The sequence below is a fragment of the Oryx dammah genome, unplaced genomic scaffold (genome assembly GCF_014754425.2).
Source record: "Oryx dammah isolate SB20612 unplaced genomic scaffold, SCBI_Odam_1.1 HiC_scaffold_3, whole genome shotgun sequence".
Classification (NCBI taxonomy): domain Eukaryota; kingdom Metazoa; phylum Chordata; class Mammalia; order Artiodactyla; family Bovidae; genus Oryx; species Oryx dammah.
In genome coordinates, this window is record NW_024070187.1 from 37,004,927 (window position 1) to 37,029,478 (window position 24,552).

Consider the following 24,552-nt stretch of genomic DNA (forward strand, 5'->3'; position numbering starts at 1 on the left):
GTTAATGGCATGGTGGTTAAAGAAAAAGATAAAAATGCTAATTTCTGAAGCAACAAATTCAAGATGAAAAAGGCTAAAAATGAAAAAGAAAACACTCTTACAAATTAAGGAAATAACTTTCAAGTATAAATTAAGTACAAGATAAGTAACTTGCAAAAGTAACCAGCTTTTAAGGCACAAGAAACTCAAAAGCAAAATATACTATAATCTCTGGCTTATTTCAATGACTTAACTCTACCTGAATTCAGTGACTTAATTATGTTTAAAAAAAAAAAAAACAAAACAGTTTTCAAAGCCACTAGAGGATAGGAGCAGTGGAGAGTCTATGTTCCTTGCAGTCTCAACTCACTTTTGATAGAACACATTATTTGTAAAATGACTGTCTTGGCTCCATTTGTCTTTGGCTATGTCCAAAACAACACCGCTTTCAAAGAGTATATAATTTCATTTACCACAAATAAAATTATCAAATGGGCCACAAATTTTAAGAAAATTTCCAAAGGTATTTTGCATGATAGCTGTATGGTAGAAAAATTACAAAAGGGACAACACAAATGCCTGACAAATGAAAAAATTTCAACACAACTTGATAATAATCAGTTTTAAGCTAAATCTATACATCAAACTTCCCTAGTGGCTCAGACGGTAAAGTGTCTGTCTGCGACGCAGGAGATCCGGGTTCGATCTCTGGGTTGGGAAGATCCCCTGGAGAAGGAAATGGCATCCCACTCCAGTATTCTTGCCTGGAGAATCCCATGGATCTCAGAGCCTAGTAGGCTACCGTCCATGGGGTCACAGAGAGTCGGACACGACTGAGTGACTTGACTTCACTTCACTTCACTTCATACATCAAACTGGGCTTCCCTGGTGGCTCAGTAGTAAAGAATCTGCTTGCAATGCAGGACATGCAGGAGACGTGGGTTCAATCTCTGGGTTCAGAAGATCCCTTTGAGAAGGAAATGGCAACCCACTCTAGTACTCTTGCCTGGGAAATCCCATGGACAGAAGAGCCTGGCAGGTTACAGTTCATGGGGTCACAAAAGAGTTGATCATGACTTAGTGACTAAACCACAGTAATGTTACTCAATTTCCATTAAATTTATGTTTATTTTTTAGCAATGAAAGGGTGAATGTACTGGAAAAACTCACTCTCTACAATTATTTACGTACTTAGTGGGTGCCAAGAAAGCAGGGAGAAAACTTATTTTTTCCTTTATGCACAGACACACATACACAAACACTTTTTACTTGCTGGGAAAGACAGCATAAATGTTTATAAGACAGACAGAGAGTGATTATCAATGCATACAAAACGGTTCCAAATACAAACTTGCAAAGAATAAGAAACGTTTCCTGGAAAAAAATGAAATATAATTAGCTAAAATGTAACAAAAATAATCCAGGAGTAGAATCAAAATTAAAAATGTATAATGTTTAAGAATGTCAACCATACTGTTTATAATAATGTAAACTGGAAACAGTCCAAAATTCTTCAGTGATACTCATGACAGATAAATGTTATCACAGATTTACACACTAGAATATTATAGAGCAAAGAAAATGAATATATCTATAGGAGGCCACAAGAATGAATCTGACAACAATAGTAAGTTAAAGAAGCTATACACAAAGAATAAATGCTATATAATTCCATCTAAGCAAGTGAAAGTGAAAGTCACTGAGTCGTGTCCAACTCTTTGTGACCCACATGGACTATACAGTCAATGGAATTCTCCAGGCCAGAATACTAGAGTGGGTAGCCTTTCCCTTCTCCAGGGGATCTTCCCAACCCAGGGATTGAACCCAGGTCTTCCGCACTGCAGGCAGAGTTTCCCAAAATAGACAAATATAATTTATGGTGTTAAGAAGTCAGAATACTATTCATGTTTGAGGGTGGATAGATTAATGATTGGAAGGGTTTATCAGGCAACTTCGGGGTGTTTATTTCTTAATCTGGTGGTGGTTACAAGAGTACATTCACTTTGTTCATTGAACTGTAAATTTATAATTCATATACTTTTCTCTATATAGTTATACTTTCAAAAGTTTACAAAAAGAAAAAATAGCAGTTATTGGTAATCCAGGAGGAAAAATGCTAAAGCCTGAAGGCACAGTGCTTGATCCAAAAGCGGTTCAACATCACCCTTACTGTAGGATTAAAGGGCAGAATATATGTAAAGCACATATCTGGCACAAATATTTATAGATGTTTAATAAATGTTAACTATTACTATACTATTGTAACTGTGCTACTGATGCAGTTCTTTGACTGTAGTGACAAAGGTGTAATGACAAAAAGGCTAAAGAAAAGAGATAGCAGGTTATGACAGGGTTTTCTAAAATATTTTACTTTATCCTAAGGTGGTGGGGAACCAATGAGGAATTTTACACAGAGGGTAAAATGATCACATTTGAGTTTATGAAAACTGTCTAAGGAAAGAAGATGTGAAGCTTAAAATAGGATGTTAAGAAAAGGCTATCAACAAATCATACAGAGAGGTCCAGCAAACAGAAAGGAAGAAAAAAGCACGGACTTGACCAACCTAGATGGCATATTGAAAAGCAGAGACATTACTTTGCCAACAAAGGTCCGTCTAGTCAAGGCTATGGTTTTTCCAGTAGTCACATATGGATGTGAGAGTTGGACTATGAAGACGGCTGAGCGCCGAAGAATTGATGCTTTTGAATTGTGATGTTGGAGAAGACTCTTCAGAGTTCCCTTGACTGCAAGGAGATCCAACCAGTCCATTCTGAAGGAGATCAGTCCTGGGTATTCTTTGGAAGGAATGATGCTGAAACTGAAACTCCAATACTTTGGCCACCTCATGCGAAGAGTTGACTCATTGGAAAAGACTCTGACGCTGAGGAGGGATTGGGGGCAGGAGGAGAAGGGGACAACAGAGGATGAGATGGCTGGATGGCGTCACTAACACGATGGTCGTGAGTTTGAGTGAACTCCGGGAGTTGGTGATGAACAGGGAGGCCTGGCGAGCTGCAATTCATGTGGTCGCAGAGTCGGAGATGACTGAGCGACTGAACTGACTGACTGAAAATCAATACACAAGCTATTTTGAAAAGAATAGCTTATAACTTTATAAAGGTTACAAAATTAGTAAGTGACACTTATAATAAAATTCATAATTTACTACAAAAATCTCAATTTAATATTTTTCCTTCAATTTTAACTTTAAGCACGGGGCTTCCCTGGTGACTCAGTGATAAAGAATCCGTCTGACAGTGCAGGAGAGGAGGAGACCCCTGTGGATTCCATCCCTGGGTCAGGAAGATCCCCTGGGGTAGGAAATGGCAACCTGCTCCAGTATTCCTGCCTGGAAGATTCCATGGACAGAGGATCCTGGAGGGCTACCGTCTACAGGGTCACAAAAAGTCAGACACAACTGAGCAACTGCGTGCACACAGCGCAGCTTCAAGCAGACAAATGTCAACAGGACATTCTCAACTATTCATTAAAATTAAACTAAAAATAATTTTTTTTAAGTCTCCTGGAATCATCATAATTGTTATCACTAATGACAAATCATATATATATGTGGATAGATACTTATACATCTACGCCTCTGTAGCTCCCTGGCAGTTCAGACAGTAAAGAATCTTCCTGCAATGCAGGGGACCTGGGGATGATCCCTGGGTTGGGAAAATTCCCTGGAGGAAGAAATGGCAACCCAGTCCAGTATTCTTGCCTGGAGAATTTCATGGACAGAGGAGCCTCGCGGGCTACAGTCAACGGGGTAGCAAAGAACAGGACACGACTGAGCGACTAACACTTCATGCCTCTATATATCCCTACTTATACATATCTCCTAAAATTCAGATTTTCCAAGTCATAAATTAATTTGATATGGATCTGAATAAACACGTGAGACCAAATTTTAAGTATCAAATTATCATGTTAACAAATTTTCAACACTAATGTAAAAACACCTTTAGTAAGTTATTGTTATTTCAGCAACAACCAAATAAGATGAATGCTCTGAGATTCTTTGACAAATTAGCTATATCTGTTAATTCAGTGGTTCTACAAGATGAAAAACAATGAACTGCTCTTCAACATATGCAATATATCTGTTAATAAGCAGAACTTTCTTTGATTTGCTTGATGAATATAAAATGTCAGATAGGTCCAAGACATAAGCAGCAATGCTTTATGGTTTTACAGTAATTTAAAAGTAAACAAAAAGATAGGAGGGGATGGAAGAGGGAGAGGAGAGGAGATGAGAGGGAAGAGAAGAAATGAGTAAATTTCTGGGATCTAGAACTCACCTTTTCTGGCTCATAACAAAATCAAAAGGAATCAAATATAGTTTATATTAAGCCTAAAAGCAAGCAGTAAGATATCATAAATGTCATGACATTTTTCACTACTCTGGCATTTAAATCCACAAGTACCACAAAAAATGTGTAATCTGGCTTTGTTCACATTAGAACATGGAATGGACTGATTGCTGCATTCACATAACCAACATACAAAATGTTTTGTCCTAATGAAAATTTTAACAATACTATTGTTAAAGCTGGGTCACAGAAATATGGGGATTCATTATGCTTTCTTTTCTATATATTTAAAATTTCCCATAATGATTCTTATAAATTATACCGAAGATTTCAAATATTCTCTTGGGAAAGCTACTTTTATTTCCCCAAAGAAAGAGTAATCAGTGTTTGCAGAGGTTTGGTGTAAAACAGAGATCTGCAATAGTGCTGCTGTGCTGTGCTTAGTCACTCAGTCATGTTCAATTCTTTTTGACCCCATGGACTGTAGCCCACCAGGCTCCTCTGTCCACAGGGATTCTCCAGGCAAGAATACTACAGTGGGTTGCCATGCTCTCCTCCAAGGGATCTTCCCAACCCAGGCATCGAACCCAGGTCTCCCACACTGCAGAAGGATTCTTCACCATCTGAGCCACCAGGGAAGCTCAAGAATATGGAGTGGGTAGTCCATCCCTTCTCCAGGGGATCTTCCCAATCCAGGAATTGAACTGGGGTCTCCTGCACTGCTGGCGGATTCCAGCGGAGCTACCAGGGAAGCCCGGATGGAATGTGGAAAGTGGCATTCCTGTGAATGTCACCACTTAAAAGCTAACTAACAAAAATATCAATTAACACCCAATTAAACATCAGAATAAGGACTAAATCCTTGGGGAGAAAAACATTCACAATCCAGCTTCAAGCCAATTTCTATACTCTCATGGTTTCTGCCAACCTGGGACTTTGGGGCATGCTGTGATTTTCAAAAAACACAACACAGGACTTGCCTGATGGCCCAGAGGCCAAGACTCTGTGGTCCTGATGTAGGGGGACCAGGTCTGATCCCTGGTCAGGGAGCTGGATCCCACATACTGCAACCAAGAGTTTCCATGCTGCAACTAAAGATACCACATACTATAACTAAGAGCTGGCATAAACAAATAAATATTAAAAAAAAAACCAGAATATATCAAACTTCCACAAAAGCAAACCTTTTGCTTTTGCCTCTGATGCAAAAGGAAGGCATTATTGGGTTAAAAATAGAGCAAATATTTCATCAGATTGCTGTTTGTAGGGTAGAAGGTTAAACTAAAAAGAATCAGAACGGAAGAGGGGAAACGAAGACTTCGTGCAGTAGTCCAGGCAAACAAAAGCAAGGAGGACTTAGACTGGAATGGAAAGAGAGGGAAAAGAATGGACTTAAGATGTATTTGGAAGCATAATAAATAATAACAGGTACAGGAGTGGAGATGCAGAGTAGGTGAAAGATGACGTTCTGATTTGTAAAACTAGGTATAATCAGAAAAAAAAAAAAAAAACAAAGGAACAGCTTTGGTGTTTGGTAGAGGGAGATCAATAGTTCAGTTTTATATTATGTCTTATTTATGATACCTGAAAGACATACAAGTGGAGAAAGAAATCAAATATTGAGACAGGCGAGTGACTGGGAAGACAGAAAGTGAGGATCACAAGAAAATGTGTAGGATTTTGTTTAAAGAAGTAATCATTATATATTTCAGCTATGGAAGTCTAAAACCTACAGTGAACCATGTTACATTTACTCTGCTATATTTGACACAATTGGTGAAAACTGACTTGAGGTAGTCTTTCCAAATTACTGGTATTTATTATAAAGATATGTGCCTAACAACAACAACAACAAAAAAAACATAAAATTAGTAAGTCTATCTAGGTTAAGTCTATTCCTTATTTTCCTGACACATAATAAGGGATAAAGTTGCAAGGGGTGAGGGGGGGACAAAACACCACACCCAATAATAATCAAGGTCCAAAGCTACCCCTGGACCTACAAATGTTAAGAACACAAGAATGCAGAGGTGCCACATCATTCCTGCAGCAAAAGTTCTGAGCTAAGAAAGATCAGAATTTATACTCTCTATATTCCACTGTATGCCTGGTTTCCTTAGAGTTCTGGTTGTAAATACTTTTGCAACTACTGGCTTAAGGCAAACTAGCACATCCTAATGGTTGATCCTAGAAACTGATACACCTATATACTGACTCTACTATCGCAAATATGAAAACTGCTCTATGTTCCATCTGGATAATGGTCTCACGATCCAATTAAACCTCTTAAACACAAGCCTGGAAATGATTCCTTAATCTTCCTCCTTTTTCTATATGCCCACAGCTCATCTATGACTAAAATCTACTGATTTTAATGCTTCATATCTTTTGAATTCTTCTTCCTTCTCCGTTTCTACCACTACTCTTATTTCAGACCCTCATAATTTCTTGGTTGGGCTATCCCGACATTCCTCTGATTGATCGGCTACTGGCAGCTGTGTTGTGCTGAGTCGCTCAGTTGTGTCCAACTCTTTGTGACCCCATGGACTGTAGCCCACCAGGCTCCTCTGTCCATGGGATTCTCCAGGCAAGAATACTAGAGTGGGTTGCCATGCCCTCCTCCAAGGGATCTTCCCAACCCAGGGATTGAACCCAGGTCTCCCTCATTGCAGGCAGATTCTTTATCATCTGAGCCATCAAAACCACAAATTAAACTACATCACTCCCATGCTTTAAAATCTTGCAATGGTTTTCTACTACCTACGAGTTACTTAACTTCTTTATCTGTAAAGTGGGGATAATAAAAATAGTTCCAACTTATGTTGTGAAAATCAAATGAATTGTAGTGTAATTAAGCATTTAATGCCTAATGAACAGTAAAATAATTTAAAATAACAATAATTACTGTCATATACTGGTTAGGTATTTCTCCATGATTTAGCTTCTAGTTCCGTTCTCAAGTCCCACAGTCATTCCTGGACACATACAAAGAAATTTAATTTCTCTTCTCCTCTATACCACAACTTTAATATTGTATAAGCTTCTATTATAGTATTCACCATTCTTTAGAGTAGGAGAGACTTGTTTTCACTGCAAGACTGTGTCAAGACAATCTAACATATCTGAGTCATTGAGCACAATGTCTGGCCCATAAATATTTACTGAAAAAAGTTATGAAGAGAAAAGGAATGTATGAAAAGATTACAGCATATAGCTATGCTTCCTTCAACACTGAAAATCTAATTACTCTTGATAAAAAATAAAAGAACAATTTTAGAACAGGTCTAAAGAATGAGAGAGTCAGCAAAAACTCACTCTGTGAAAGAAGATGAAAGCACCTGAGGGTTCTGACTGAGGAGAAGAAAGGTTAGTTCAGTAAGATAAGTAAAGTAAGCAAGCTAATACGTAGTCATAGGGAAATATATAACTTCTAAGTTATGTCTATGCTAAAAATGTTAAAAGGTTAAATAATAGGGCAAAGGAAAAAAATAGGTAAAGACCAGACTGATGCCATACTATGAGTGTGTTTAAAAAAAAAAAACAAAAAAAAACATAACCAGGGCATGACTTTCCTATACTCTAAACAGGTATAGGGGAACATAAGTAAAGTTAAAATGAAACAATAAATTGTCATCAGCTATTTCTATTTGATCATTTGCCATTCTTGGGAAAAGTTCAAAAGAGATGGAAAGAGGATGGCCATTATTCTTGGAATTGGGATAGAGGGTTAACTGTTTAACATCAAGACTAAAACTTATATACTGACAATCTATGCTAGGGAAAACCCTTGCCCCACTAACTCCATGCTCTTGTCTCCCCTATTCCCAATGTTAAAGCCAAGAAAGAAATTTGGGGATATTAAAACTAACCCATCCTAAGGGAACCCTTAACTTTGATATGTACATTCAAATACAGAAGCTCCTGGTTCTCTCTTATTCCAGAGCTAAGAACAAAGGGACAAGAATGTCTAAACCCAGAATATTTCTCCCTACTTCTGAATTCAAAGTTTTGAAATAAAGAACACAGTTCTAGTACTAATGTTTTAAATGCATCAGGAAGCAGGAAGGATTAGATTTGCTAATTCTATCTTCATTATTTTCTAGATGAAAAGTCTTAGACAAGTTTCAAACACTAAAAGTGACTTATTTAAGAGAATGTAGTATTTAGATGAATGGCATTGCTTTTAAGTATTTATTTTTATTTGTAACAAATGTTTGAAGTATGGTAAAAACTGTTACTTTTCCAACTATTTGAGAGTAAATGGCCCACATGATAACCCATCACTCTTGAATTCTTTAATAACTATTTCCTAGGAAGGCATTCTCTTACAAACATAGCCATTTGTTATAAAATCAGGAAATTAACAATGAAGCTTCATGCTCATTGCTACTGAGGTGTCACTGCTCCTAGGCCCCTTCTCAGAGAACAATTTAGGGCATAAGTTTTCTATATCTATATATAATAAAAACCATGAATTCACACCAACATCTCTTTTCCAATTCAACAATATGGAAAGCATCCTAGTATTTTCCAACTTCCCTAACAGTAACTCTGTTCTCAGACCCTGATATGACTGGCTCCCATTATCCTTAATGTTACTTCCTTGACCAGTCTCCCTATGTTACCAGTCTCCCATTGTGGCTGCTTCTCCATCCCCACACAGATGCTCTCTTCACCCCTTTTTGCCACAACACCCGCACACCTCCTCCATGAGTAAAACCTCTCCACCTTGCTCAGGCTGCTATTCCTCGTGCTTGGCACTCCTAAAAGAATGTGCTCATCTTGCTTAGCTACTAACATCCCATACACAGCTGACCCTCCACTAGGATGTCTTCCTCTCCCCACCCTCAGGCTCTGATCTTGCACTGGGATGCCTGCAAACACAGACTCCCATCTCACCCAACTTGAGGCACAATACACCCATACTAGGCTACCCTCCCACACAGATGCCTGTCTGCTGCCCCCATTGGCCCCCATCACCTCCAAGTAGATGCCCTCCTCATCCTCTTACCCTGTACCAGGCTACTCTCCTTCACAAATACCAATTTGACCCTGCTTAGCTCCAAAACCTTACACTGGTGTGCCTCCTATGCAGATTGCTCCTCATGCCTCCAGTTCCATTATCGCACATGGGGACCCTTCTTATCCCTGGCAGGCTCTGACATCCCACCTTTCAAGAGGACATGCCCCTGCCCCAGATATATCTTAACCAGAGTGGACACCTACCTTTGTTTGGTTCCACCTGATGGTTTCAGTACTAAAATTTGCAGAAAAGGACAAGAAGGGAAAAAGGAAGAATAACTGATGACATTTTAAAAACAAAAAGTGATACCAGTAAATAAACTGCATAAGCACCCATAATTCAAGCTAAATAAAAGGGTAATCTATTTGTCAAAGTACCCACATTTTCTTAAAGAAACAATGGTCTATTCCTTTACATTAATTCCTTCTAAATTTGAAAAGTCAATTGAAAATTGATAAATAAGATAGTATTATCTTTTTCTAGACAAATATGCATTCTATTTAAATATCTTACAAAAGCTTGTAGCAAAAGCTAGTTCATTAAAAAAAATAAAACTCTACCAACTTTATAAATATTTTTTAAAAAATATTTTGAATACATAAGTTTGACATGTTTTCAGTATGACAATTGTACTGTTTTCAGTACACTTATGCCCAGATACAACTCTGCAAAAACCAGCCTCAATAGTTACAGGAGTAATACCCTTTCCTTGCTCCCTGCTTCTATGAGGAAGGATGTGTCATCTGCACAATCTCAGACTTTCTTTACTCCTAGGGAAATAAAGTGACTAATCTCATTGGTGATTTTGTAAAGAATAACTAAGTAGACCCTTGGATGCAGCTATTGAGAGAAAATACCTGCAAAGAGCTACATTCTATCTGCATCCCTGGTAGTATGCCTAGGACTTGGTAGATAAATAGGCATATTTATGTGTTTGCTGCTCAGTTGTGTCCGACTCTTTGCAAACCTATGGTCTGTCCATGGAATTTTCCAGGCAAGAATACTGGAGTGGGTTGCCACTCCCTTCTCCAGGGGATCTTCCTGACCCAGGAATCAAACCAGGGTAGCCTGCACTGCAGGCAGATTCTTAGTCATCTGAATTACAAGGAAAAGCCCTATGCCAGAACCCAAATTTTCCACCAAGTTATCTCTCTCATCTGCCTTCTATCATTAATAAAAGTGATATTCTGCTTCCATCTTTCTCCTTGTTTTAATTTTCAAGTTGTTAAGAACCCAGGCCAAAACAAAGGGTGTTATTTGAGAGTATTTCAGCAATCCAATATCTTCAATGGAAATTGCTCATTTTCCCAGCTTTGACTTAAATGGGCTGCTTTGATTTGAGCTTCTTAAAACTATTACAAACAAAAAAAACCCCTCAAATTTGAACCAATAGATGTCCAAAGTGAAAATAAGTTGATTTATATGATCATGTTTATCACCCATTAAAAAAAACAAACCTCAAACGCTCATAATTTCCTCCTTATAGACACCATAATTTATACTTTCAATCCTATTTCCAACTTCCATCCTGTACTCCAATGACACTAGAGTGCTGAATATTTTCAGAATATACATTGTTTAGATTTTTATATCTCTGCTTACACTACCCCTCAACCTGTTCCTTCCACCCGACTTTCCAGCTGGATCATCTAACTTAAGGATCAGCAAACTATAGCCAGTATGTCAAATCTGCCTACTTTTCTAAATAATTTTATTTTTGGACCACACCATGCTCATTTATTTACACATTGCTTTTGCACTAGAAGAGATATCCATGTCCAAGGTAAGAGAAACCCCAGTAAGAGAGTAGGCACTGAGAGAGCATCAGAGGGCAGACAGACTGAAACCACAATCACAGAAAACTAACCAATCTAATCACATGGACCACAGCCTTGTCTAACTCAATGAATCTAAACCATGCTGTGTAGGGCCACCCAAGAAGGATGGGTCATGGTGGAGAGTTCTGACAAAATGTGGTCCACTGGAGAAGGGAATGGCAAACCACTGAAGTATTCTTGCCTGGAGAACCCCATGAACAGTATGAAAAGGCAAAAAGATAGGACACTGAAAGATGAACTCCCCAGGTTGGTAAGTGCCCAATGTGCTACTGGAGAAGAGTGGAGAAATAGCTCCAGAAAGAATAAAGAGACAGAGCCCAAGCGGAAACAATACCCAGTTGTGGATGTGACTAGTGATAAAAGCAAGGTCCGATGCTGTAAAGCACAATACTGCATAGGAACCTGAAATGTTAGTCCATGAAGCAAGGCAAATTGGAAGTAGTCAACCAAGAGATGGCAAGAGTGAACATCGACATTTCAGAAATCAGCAAAGTAAAATGGACTGGAATGGGTGAATTTAACTCAGATGACTATTATATCTACTATTGTGGGCAAGAATCCCTTAGAAGAAAAGGAGTAGCCATCATAGTCAACAAAGAGTCTGAAATGCAGTACTTGGATGCAATCTCAAAAACAAAAGAATGATCTCTGTCCGTTTACAAGGCAAACCATTCAATATCACGGTAATCCAAGTCTATGCCCCGACCAGTAACGCTGAAGAAGCTGAAGTTGAAGAGTTCTATGAAGACCTACAAGACCTTTTAGAACTAACATCCAAAACAGATATCCTTTTCATTATAGTGGACTGGAATGCACAAGTAGGAAGTCAAGAAACACCTGGAGTGACAGGCAAATTTGGCCTTGGGAGTACAGAATGAAGCTGGGCAAAGGCTAACACAGTTTTGCCAAGAGATCGCACTGGTCATAGCAAACACCCTCTTCCAACAACACAAGAGAAGATCCTACATATGGACATCACCAGATGGCCAACTCCGAAATTAGACTGACTATATTCTTTGCAGCCAAAGATGAAGAAGCTCTATACAGTCAGCAAAAACAAGACCAGGAGCTGACTGTGGCTCAGATCATGAACTCCTTATTGCCAAATTCAGACTTAAATTGAAGAAATTAAGGAAAATCACTAACCATTGAGGTATGACCTAAATCAAATCCCTTAGGATTATACAGTGGAAGTGAGAAATAGATTTAAGGGACTAAATCTGATAGAGTGCCTGATGAACCATGGACGGAGGTTCGTGACATTGTACAGGAAACAGAGATCAAGACCATCCCCAAGAAAAAGAAATGCAAAAATGCAAAATGGTTTTCTGAGGAGACCTTAGAAATAGCTGTGAAAAGAAGAGAAGCAAAAAGCAAAGGAGAAAAGGAAAGCTATATCCATTTGAATGTGGATTTCCAAAGAATAGCAAGGAAAGATAAGAAAGCCTTCCTCCGTGATCAGTGCAAAGAAATAGAGGAAAACAATAGAATGGGAAAGACTAGAGATCTCTTCAAGAAAATTAATACCAAGGGAACATTTCATGCAAAGATGGGCTCAATAAAAGACAGAAATGGTATGGACCTAACAGAAGCAGAAGATATTAAGAAGAAATGGCAAGAATACACAAAAGAACTGTACAAAAAGGATCTTCACAACCCAGATAATCATGATGGTGTGATCACTCACCTAGAGCCAGACATCCTAGAGTCCCAAAGTCAAGTGGGCCTCAGGAAGTATCACTATGAACAAAGCTAGTGGAGGTGATGGAATTCCAGTGGAGCTATTTCAAATCCTGAATGATGATGCTGTGAAAGTGCTGCACTCAATATGCCAGCAAATTTGGAAAACTCAGCGGTGGCCATAGGACTGGAAAAGGTCAGTTTTCATTCTAATCCCAAAGAAAGGCAATGCCAAACAATGCTCAAAGTACCACACAATTGTATTCATTTCACACGCTAGTAAAGTAATGCTCAAAATTCTCCAAGCCAGGCTTCAGCAATACGTGAACTGTGAACTTCCATATATTCAAGCTGGTTTTAGAAAAGGCAGAGGAACCAGAGATCAAATTGCCAACATCCGCTGGATCATTGAAAAAGCAAGAGAGTTCCAGAAAAACATCTATTTCTGCTTTATTGACTATGCCAAAGCCTTTGACTGTGTGGATCACAATAAACTGTGGAAAATCCTGAAAGAGATGGGAATACCAGACCACCTGACTTGCCTCTTGAGAAATCCGTATGCAGGTCAGGAAGCAACAGAACTGGACATGGAACAACAGACTGGTTCCAAATAGGAAAAGGAGTACATCAAGGCTATATATTGTCACCCTGCTTATTTAACTTAGATACAGAGTACTTCATGAGAAACGCTGGGCTGGAAGAAGCACAAGCTGGAATCAAGATTGCCAGGAGAAATATCAATAACCTCAGATATGAAAATGACACCACCCTTATGGCAGAAAGTGAAGAAGAACTAAAGAGCCTCTTAAAGAAAGTGAAAGAGGAGAGTGAAAAAGTTGGCTTAAAGCTCAACATTCAGGAAACTAAGATCATGGTATACAGTCTCATCACTTCATGGGAAATAGATGGGGAAACAGTGGAAACAGTGTCAGACTTTATTTTTGGGGGCTCCAAATTCATTGTGGATGGTGACTGCAGCCATGAAATTAAAAGACACCTGCTCCTTGGAAGGAATGTTATGACCAACCTAGACAGCATTGTAAAAAGCAGAGACATTACTTTGTCAACAAAGCTCTGTCTCGTCAAGGTTATGTTTTATCAGTAGTCATGTATGAATGTGAGAGTTGGACTATAAGCTTTTGAATTGTGGTGTTGGAGAAGACTTTTGAGAGTCCCTTGAACTGCAAGGAGATTCAACCAGTCCATCCTAAAGGAGATCAGTCCTGAGTGTTCATTCGAAGCACTGATGTTGGAGCTGAAATGCCAATACTTTGCCAACTGATATGAACAGCTGACTTATTTGAAAAGACCCTGATTCTGGGAAAGATTGAAGGCAGGAGGAGAAGGGGACAACAGAGGATGACATGGTTGGATGGCATCACCGGACATGAGTTTGAGTAAACTCCAGGAGTTGGTGATGGACAGGGAGGCCTGGAATGCTGCAGTCCATGGGGTCGCAAAGAGTCAGATTTGACTGAGCGACTGAACTGAACTTTTCACTAGAACAGAAGAGTTGAGTAGTTGCAATAAAGACCATATGGCCCACCAGGCCTAAAATGTTTACATCTAGCCCTTTACAAAGAAAGTCTGCAACCCCTACTTTCACTCAATCCTTTTAAGTCTAGTCACTTCAGATTCTTCAAATAATTGCTCTCTACTCTATGCCAACTCTAATACTTTACATCCCTCATAACTGTGACTCTTTAAAAGCAAATAATTCCTAGTGTAGTAATTAGTCTTTTTATCCAACTCACAATTCCCACCTCTCCCAATACTCTAGGGGAAGTATTCTTGAAGGAGCTTTTGCCCTTTTTTTCTATACCTTATTCATCCTACCAAAGGAAAGAAGAATGACTAGTATTGGCAGCATCCTGATAGTTGTTCCTAGCAGAATGGATTAATGTTTTAAAGGTCATTTTTCATGCATGTCCAAGCCTACCACTCATCCTGCCTAGATGGTCCAATGTATCAATAACAAACCACAGGTAATAGGTAGCAAAGTTTCCTCGTTTATTAGAAGAGGCCTGCAGCTCCAGCTGCTTTGTCTTTGATAGGTTGCCAAGTTCAATTCAGAGCGATACTGTCTTTATTTTGGCCTCAGTTACAAGCTAGGTTCTTTAATACAACCTTACCATCTGAAAAGCTAACATTTTGATTCCTAATTCTTCAGTCTATTTCCAATTCAGAACCTAGTTTAGGAAGAATCATAGAATTACACTCCAATTAACTGACACACAGTAGGACTCAAGATATTCGATGACTGACAACAGTAAATTAACTGGGAAAAAAAATCTTATTTTTAAAATGTGTAACACACTAATACTACATATATTAAGTTAATGAACTTACTTAGGAAAATATGTTTTGAAGGAAAAATGAGAATTCACATTCAATGATTCAAACCAAGTCTATTTATTTAATTATCTCTCAATATTTTGTAGCTATCAAGTCTCAGCTTAATTAACATATAAAGCAATCATGGATATTATCAATTCAGAAAAGTATTCTCCATCTTATTATCTATCTATGAAACAAACATCCCTTAAGCCCAGTTCAGATCAGTAGCTCAGTCGTGTCTGACTCTTTGCAACCCCATGGAATGCAACACGCCATGTTTCCCTGTCCATCAGCAACTCCCTTCCAATTACTGCTCCATTCATATGTTCTCCCTCAAAATGTACCTTCTCAAATGTTTTCTCCTCTTACATACATCTTAAATACATTCTAACCTATTATAAAACAGCTTCCATTCCCACCACTCTGCTTAAATTTATCCAGTCAAGGTCACCAAGAACTTCCATGTTGCCAAAAACAACGTACACATCCCTGTTTAATGGTACTTGACATCTCATCAATATATAACAATCTCTCCTTATCATAACACTCTTCTCTCCTCTTAGATTTGGTAATACCATCTCTCCTGGTTTTTGTACTCAGCCAACAGCTTTACTTCACCATGTAAAAGTCCAGTGGTCTTACTTTGAGACTCCTCTTCCTCCATCCAGAGTGTTAAGATTCCTTAAGATGTGGTACCAAGTACTCCTACTCCCCTCTAGTAATACTATCTCTTGCCCTTAGGTGGTCTCATTCATTTCCACAGATTTACATGTCATCTTTATGCTGATAATTCCTTAATTTATATCAATTAGTCCAGAAACCACTACTACATAAGTATTACAGCAGTAATAGTAATTACTTTTCATAAAAACCAGAAATAGAGAAACTTTAAGGACAGATACTATCCTAGTTTCACAGATTTCTATCTGTGAAAAGTAAAATGACTTGTGCCTAACGTTGTTCAGTCACTCAGTCGCATCCAACTCTGCAACGCCATGACTGCAGTACGCCAGGATTCCCTGTCCTTCACTATCTCCTGGACTTTGCTCAAACTCATGTCCATTTTAGTAAATGATGCCATCCAACCGTCTCATCCTCTGTCGCCCTCTTCTCCTGCCCTCAATCTTCCCCAGTGAATTGGCTCTTCCCATCAGGTGGCCAAAATATTGAAGCTTTAGCTACAGTTCAGTTCAGTTCAGTCGCTCAGTCATAGCCAACTCTTTGCAACCACATGAACCGCAGCATGCCAGACTTCCCTGTCCATCACCAACTCCTGGAGTTTACCCAAACATGTCCACTGAGTCAGTGATGCCATCCAATCATCTCATCTTCTATCGTCCCCTTCTCCTCCTGCCCTTATTCTTTCCCAGCATCAGGGTCTTTTCAAATGAGTCAGCTCTTTGCATCAGGTGGCCAAAGTATTGGCGTTTCAGCTTCAACATCAGTCCTTTGAATGAACACTGAAGGACTGATCTCCTTTAGGATGGACTCCTTAAAGTCCAAGGGACTCTCAAGAGTATTCTCCAACACCACAGTTCAAAAGCATCAATTCTTCAGTGCTCAGCTGTCTTTATAGTCCAACTCTCACATTCATACATGACTACTGAAAAAACCATAGCCTTGACTAGACGGACCTTTGCTGACAAAGTAATGTCTCTGCTTTTTACAATGCTGTCTAGGTTGGTCATAACGTTCCTTCCAAGGAGCAAGTGTCTTTTAATTTCATGGCTGCAGTCACCATCTGCAGTGATTTTGGAGCCCCCCAAAATAAAGTCAGCCACTGTTTCACCATCTATTTCCCATGAAGTGAAGGGACCAGATGCCATGATCTTAGTTTTCTGAATGTGGAGCTTTAAGCCAACTTTTTCACTCTCCTCTTTCACTTTCATCAAGAGGCTCTTTAGTTCCTCTTCACTTTCTGCCATAAGGCTGGTGTCATCTGCATATCTGAGGTTACTGATATTTCTCCCGGCATCTTGATTCCAGCTTGTGCTTCAACTAGCCCAGCGTTTCTCATGATGTATTCTGCATCTAAGTTAAATAAGCAGGGTGACAACATACAGCCTTGACGGACTCCTTTTCCTATCTGGATCCAGTGGTAGAGGCTAAAAAGAAATTGTTTTTTCAATTCTTAATCCTTTTTACCATTTGCAGACTTAGCCCTTTGTCCCTAAACTATTTCCTAGTTTACTATTTAAATATGAAGACTACTGGACAAAGTTATTTTCCTACATACACACCTTACACACAGCCATCAGAAATGAACTAGTCAGTTTGAAATTAAAAGATAAAGGTCTCAAACTTGTTTTTCAATAAGTGCTTTAGAAAAGACTCTAAGATACAATTGAATTTTAAAGGTGACTGAGGATGCAGGGTGGCTATTATGATTAATAATATACTCAAGAATTTGGGGCAATGTATACAAACCAGAAGTAAAAATCGATGAAAGTGGCTGGGCTGTGTAAAGAAGGGAGCCAAACAGGAAAGAAGTCTGATGGACTATGATCAACTAACTTGTATTTGATGAAAAAAGACACATGGGAGATACCACTGCTTTGTAAACTACAAAAATCAAAGTAGTTATTCCAAATAATGATTTAATATAGGCTGTAAGCTAAGATGAAGGACAGTAAATCAGCTATGCAGCTACTGGCATAAACTAGATTCATCTGAACCTGCCCAAGTGTTTGACTTCATCAGAAAAAACAAAATCCAAAAGGATATTGTAAAGAAAATAGCAATAACTTAGTAATAGATTAAGGTAAAGAACAAAGAAAAACAAAGAAGCAAATATAAGTAAGCAGAATAGGATTGTTGCCAATGAGTGGGAAAACTATATGAAAAGCAAGAAGATACAGAAAAGTAAGTTGTAAGTTGTTTTCTAGAAAACATAAGAAGTCTCAAAACAAATTTTTATTTAGCTTTAATTAAGAGCAAAGCAGCATTCTTCAAATACAAATATGGCATTATTTTGTTACCTTAATTAGTTTCCTAATGGCAGTAGTAGGTTGGTCTGGGCCTATTCACATTGTCTTTCCTATATTCTGTGGTGAATAAAACACACAAACACACACACACACACACAAAGAAGGAATATTATCCAAAGGAAAAAGGAACTTTAAACCTCAATAACATATATTATAATTGGAAAAACTGGAATAACGAAAAGAAAGAAAAAATTGTATATCCAAAAATCTACATGCCTTTGGGCAGGGAGGGGATGGGGAAACACATGGTTTGTCAAAAAACACTGGAACCAGCTTGATGAGGCTCCCACTGGCCAAACCTGGGACAACCTGGAAATCAAAATAATGACAGCAATGGATTTAACCACTGAATAAAGTAAGAATCAATGAGTTCATTCTGATGAAAATAATAAACTAAAGGAAGAGAGAGGAAAGACTACTTTATGACAGAGAATCAACTACTAGCCACAGAACAAAAAGTCATGAATGGATGTTAAAACTTGTGGGTAAGTTTATGAGACTACGTAAGTATCCTATTCTTCAAGGTATTTTCCCATCAATTACATATTAATTACAAAAGGACAAACACTAACTTTTAGGGAGAAATACAGAGACTACCACATCAACCAAACTTTCAAACGTACCATCACCAACGCTGGGACAAACCAACATCATGAATCTTAATATACAAGGTATTAAGAAGGACAGAAGATATTCCTGCTAAAAATGCATAACCAATCTAATCATGAGGAAACAACAGACAAATTCAAATTGAGGGACATTTGACAAAATAACTGCCCTGTACTTTTCAAAAATGTCAAGGTCAAGAAATATAAGAAAGGCTGAGGAAATGTTCCAGATTTAAAGAGACTAAAGAAATATGACAACCAAATGCAATGTATGATCCTGGCTGAGGGGAAAAGCTATAAAATAAAATTGATAAAACATGAACATAAATTATGAATTCAGTAATAGTATTATTAAAGTACGTCAATGTTATATTTCCTGGTTTTAGTAACTATACTATGGTTAGGCAAGACAATGTCCTTGGTTTTAGGAAGTATAACTGAAGAATTTAGGGATAAAGAGGCAGCATGTCTCCAAATCACCTTTGAATGGTCCAGAAAAAAAAAAGATATAGATAGATACAGGGCAAGAATGATAAAGCAAATACTGCAAAATGTAATACAATTGCTGAATGTGAGGAAGGATATAGAGGAGTCCCTTGTACTATTCTTCCAACTTTTCTTGTAAATTTGAGATTATATCAAAATTAAAAGTTAAAACAAAAAACTTGCCTCTTTTCCCAGATTAAATATCCTAATAGACTATACAAGTTTAAAAATATATTAATGCATTTCTTTTATCCTAGACTTGACTTTGCTTTAAATTTTACGATTTATCAGATACTGATTATGTATCTCATACAATCCAGGACTATATCTGTTATTACTCAATATCATGCTGAGAACTAGGATACTACTAATTACATCCAACAAGCCCTCAAACATTTGTTAGATGAACCTACTCAAAAGTTAGCATAGTATAGGATTGCAGGAAAAAAAAAAAATCAAATTGTAAAAAGCACCACACTGTAAATAATGATATTGTGACAGAGCTTACAGAACAACTCCTCAATTCTAAAAAAAGAAATACTAGGATTAAATCAGAGTAGCCATAAATCTAACATAAAGAGATGAGCTCCACAAATAGAGAAAGGTAAACAATATTTTCCATATCAAGAATTAAATATCTTAGCTAACTACAAGCAGTTATGACAGGTAAAATGGACTTTTTGCCCATAAAATTAGAACAATATGTTATTTAAAAAATGAAAAAGATTATTTTAAAGATTTAGGCTAAGAACTGAGATTTTAAAATTTCACTATTAATTCAATACTAATTTGCTGTACAGCCTTGAAACACTGCTTACAATTTTCATACCTCATTTCAAAAAAAGACTTGTAGATCATTTTCTTCCCCAAAGGCAGACAAAATATTTTATAAAATGTCAATAAGAGCACTAAATATTCAATATGGAAGTACACATATATTCACACATACAGGCACAGTAAAAAGAATACAGTTTCTTTGCAACCATGTTTACAAATAGCAAAACGCAACTTTAAAAGTTACACAAATACATTCAATCTCAATTCATACTATGAATAGATGCTTCACAAAGAGACTACTGAAAAAACCCAATCAACCAGTGTTTACCCTACTTAAGAGTTTTATTGTTTATAAGTAGGAGAAGGATCTTCCTAGGTCTCCTTAGTAGGACTGAGATGGGGGAAGTAATTCTTAAATATAGTTAGGGCTTAAGGGGGAAAAAAATTTCTTTCAAATATCGTACAAGTGAATATAGTGACTGCATATTAAACACACAGCATTAACTCAATTTTCAACGTCTTCTAATCCTACTACAGTATTCAAGTAGGTAAGACAGAAAGATATCCTGTTTCCCTTTTCCATCAAATCCAATTAATTTTGCATTTAACAAAAATTCGACTATTTTCCAAAAACATATTTTTGTGAGACAAAGTGACAATGCAACTAAACAAGCAAGATGAGAAAAAACAAAAAGCCAAAGTATTCTAAAATATAAAAAATGTCCAAAGACATCGTCAAATAACTGTGTGCCTCGGCAAAACTTAACACAGTATCTCGAGCCAGTATTACTATGCTATCATCCTGCCTGAGTCTAACTGAACAACTCAATAGTTTTCAAACAGGTTGTCAGTGGAAGAGATCTTTACATAAGCAATTATAAAAACAGGGTCCATTTTGTATTCGGGAGGCATTAGCAACACTTCGCTTAAAATTTTACATAAAAATACGATGAGGTTCTTTTTCAAATTTTTTAAAGCAAAATCACTTATGACTACTTGACTAAAGCTGTTTCCTAGAACGTTTCCTTAGATAAGAACAAAACATATAAAGGGAAAAACTGTGACTTTTTTAAACATAAATGTCCCTAATCAGAGCAACCTTCCTTCTCGTATGTTTTCCTATACCCACTGTACTCTGCAGTGCACATTTCTGAGTTAAGTTGTACTAGTTTCTTACCACGATCTCCTTTCCACTACTGAAAAACAAGAAAGATCTTCAAACGCTAACTAAACAAATCTGAGGGGAGTAGGGGGGAGGGAAAGGGGCGCGAGGTGGCGCAAGAACAGATGGAAACCAGGTAGTTGTTTTCTTAGGGCACTAAGGTTTCTTCCTCAACTCCCAAAGCCAAGGTTTAATCGTCAGTTGAGCAAGCTGCGTGCCACTATCCACTCCTTAGACAATGCAACCTTCCCTTCACCTCTTCTCATGCTCTCCTACCCATCAACCCCTTCCAAAACAAACACAACACACCGCATCCCACAACCCGCGTTATCCCCTCGGTGCCCACTCAACCAACCTGCTGGATAACAGCTCCACGTACACGTCTCACTCAGACAAAAAAGCCACGGCAGCAAGGCGGCGAGATCCCACCACTTCACGCCACCCCCGAGGAACCCGCAGAATGACAGTCCGGAGCCCAGAAGTTTGAAGCAAAACGATTCCCACCCAACCAAAAGGGAAGAAATTGCAGAAGGGGATGCGAGGTGGGGAGAGCGATGGGGAGAGCGATGTGCATGTCTGTGCAGGGAAGGGTCCATCACATGACAGTAAAAGAGGACCCGAGTCGTCGGGGCGTCCGTGAGGAGAAGGGGGGGGAGGTTGCCGTCGCCATGGCAACACCCCCTCTCAGTCCAGACTTCCAAAGAGAGAGGAAGAACTTCAAATCCCAACCGTCAGCGCTCGAGCGGCTCCTTCTTAAAGGGGTACACACCGCGCCGCCGCCGCCGAGCACGAGAGGGCAGAGTTGGGCGCCCCCGCCCCTCGGGCGACGCCCCCGCCGCCCCTCGCCCCCAGCGGGCCCACCCTAGACACCAGCCCCGCGAGCGCCCGAGGGTTGCTCAGGTCCCTGTCCCCGGAGCCCGGCCGCGTCCGCCCGCCCGCCCGGCCCACGGCGGCAGAAGGGGGTGTGTGTGCGCCCGGCGGGGGCGCGGACCTGCCCGCCTTCCTCCCGTCGGCTCTGCCCGCCGGCTCCCCTCCGCCCGGGCGCCGACCCGCTTCCTCCCTATTGACAGGGCTGACGGTGAGCGGCGAGGGGCGCCGACGAGTTTCGGGGAGAGCGCAAGCGAGCCGTTTCCTCGGGGGCTCGGCAAGCGGATCCGAACTAACAGTTCCAGGGGAGCCCAAGAGCTAAGAAGGAGAATGAGCGCGGACCGCGCCGGGCGAGGAGCCCCCAGACAAAAGGCGAGCGCCGGAGCCGCCGCGCCGCCGCCGCTCCCATCTCGCTCCCCCATTGAACTGACCCGAACGGAAGATTCAACTAAAGCCCTCAGCCACAAACTCCTCGGGCTGCGGCACTCATCGCCGCGCGGAGCCGGGTCTCCGGCCCGTGTCTCTCTTACCTACACAGTGCATGAGGCGGTGGCGCCAAGAGTCGAGTTCCCGCCGGAATCCTCTCCTCTCCGCCGCGCACCGAGGGCTCCGGCACTGAGCGGCGGCAGCGGCGGCGGCGGCGGCGGCAGCAGCGGCGGCGGCAGCGGCCATTCTCTCTCTTCCCTTGTCCATCTGCGTCCCGCGTCACGCGCCCTCATTTACATACGAGCGGCGCAGGCACGAGGCAGGGGCGCGAGCCCTCGGCGCGAGCCCCGGAGCGCGCGCCCCCCGGAGGGGGGTTGATTGACACGTGTCACACTACCTTCCCTCTGCCCTTCCCTCCCCCTCCCATCGCTCCCTGTGGGAGAGGCGGGGAGGGAGCGTGAGGAGAAGGAAGCAACCTGCCGCTTCCGCTGACCCCGCCTCCCCATCCACTCCCCTCTCTCCCCTCCCCCCGGAGTTTACTCGAGCAAGCCATCCTGCTCCCGCCGCCCGCGAAAACCCTGAGCAGCAGCGAGAAGCTCGGAGCTTGGCCAGGACCCGGCGCGCTAATGGAGCAGACTAGCAATGCCTTCCTTCTGCCTTCGCACCGCGACTCCGGACGCCCGGAGACTTCACTTCCCAGGCCCCTTTGCGCTGGGATTCCGAAGCGGAGATTGCCATTTCGGCGCGATGCATGCCGGTTCTTGGAGTCCAGCAGAGATGGGCACTTTTTCGGTCTTTGCACACTTGGGATAGCTGCCGGGCCTTAGGTCTCTCAGTTCTGCGCTGCTTATGGGTTTAGCGCCCAGAACAATGGGCTGCGAGTGTTGCAGGGTCTGACCCAACTGCCTTAACTTCCTTAGGATCCGTGATAGAAGGGCCGTGGAAGACGCTAGAGTTGTGGGTCCCTTGAAGGTTCGGGCTGCTTTATGTTCTAAGTGCTGGAAACTTTTGGGGTCACTGTCATCTCGCCACTGTAGGAAAAGAACAAGCCGGTAATTCAGCTGAATCCGAGATCTGCCAAATGTCTAAAGACAGAGCCCACAGTTTCCAGGGCGATGACATCTCAGAAAGCAAAATTAGGGAAAAGAAGTGGGACTTCACCGGAAATCGTTTACGAGGCAGGGGATAAGATGTGGCTGGGTTAGAACTCCAACGGGAGAAACTTACGCTCGGCAAAATGTAAGCTCCTGGACAGCAACCCACTGAGTCTCATGTTCCGTGTCATCTTTCACTTGCCTAATCCTGGTACAGTGCGCGGTACGGGATTTAGCACTTAAACGATTGGAATAAATTCTGCGCTGCTCTAGAGAAAATATTTCTTCACACACAGAGAAAGCTTTTAATTAAATATGAACTCCAATGACAGTTTTTACTTTTGCACCACAGTGATTGTGCATGTGTTTCTGTATATGTGCAAGGTGCTGAACCGAAACTAAGACCCCAAAGTTTGCTGAGAAGTACCGTGTATTACTGGGAATTTATGCACAAGTCTGTGGAAAACACGTTTTAATTCTTATTGGAAACGCCTGTGAATTCTGACTTCAGTTCTACCCTCCCTATTTTGTGGGTTATCATTCCTTTTCTACCTCTCTTCCCACCTCTGCCCCCAGGAGAAAGTAGTCCTGCTCATCACTTCTTCCTCAGTAGTGAAAGATGCAGTTTTAAATTTTCAAAAATTAAAAAAAAAAGTGAAATTCAAAATCTCATAATCATCGTTTTTAGAATGAACACAATTGAAGCAAGTGAGATCATGAAGGAAGATATTTTGGAGTTATCAGTGGATGGTTTCAGTTATGGATTCTACTGGAACTGTAATCGCCAAAATTATTAACCTCTGTAGCTTTCCTGATTTCTTTTACAGCAGTCTACGTTGGTTAGGCTAGCCTAGGTTACCAGGGCTTCCTGGGTCAGGAAGATCCTGAGGTAGAGGGCATGGCAACCCACTCTAATACTCTTGCCTAGAGAATCCCAAGGACAGAGGAGGCTGGTAATGCTGCAGTCCTTAGGT

General features: G+C 40.3%; 1 protein-coding gene across 9 annotated transcripts in view; it reads right to left on the bottom strand.

Moving 5' to 3' along the window:
- LCORL (ligand dependent nuclear receptor corepressor like) overlaps positions 1-24,309 on the bottom strand; it is a 166,941-nt gene extending 142,632 nt beyond the window's left edge. For 3 of the 9 annotated variants that reach the window (XM_040237912.1, XM_040237908.1, XM_040237910.1), the window contains exon 1: positions 22,589-24,227. In XM_040237912.1, coding sequence (XP_040093846.1) covers positions 22,589-22,751 — 163 coding nt within the window. In that variant the 5' untranslated portion in view covers positions 22,752-24,227. Of the gene's footprint in view, positions 1-22,588 lie in introns of all 9 variants that reach the window. The other 6 variants (XR_005720666.1, XR_005720667.1, XM_040237909.1 and 3 more) reach the window with 4 other exon arrangements.
- Positions 24,310-24,552: the final 243 nt, after the last annotated feature.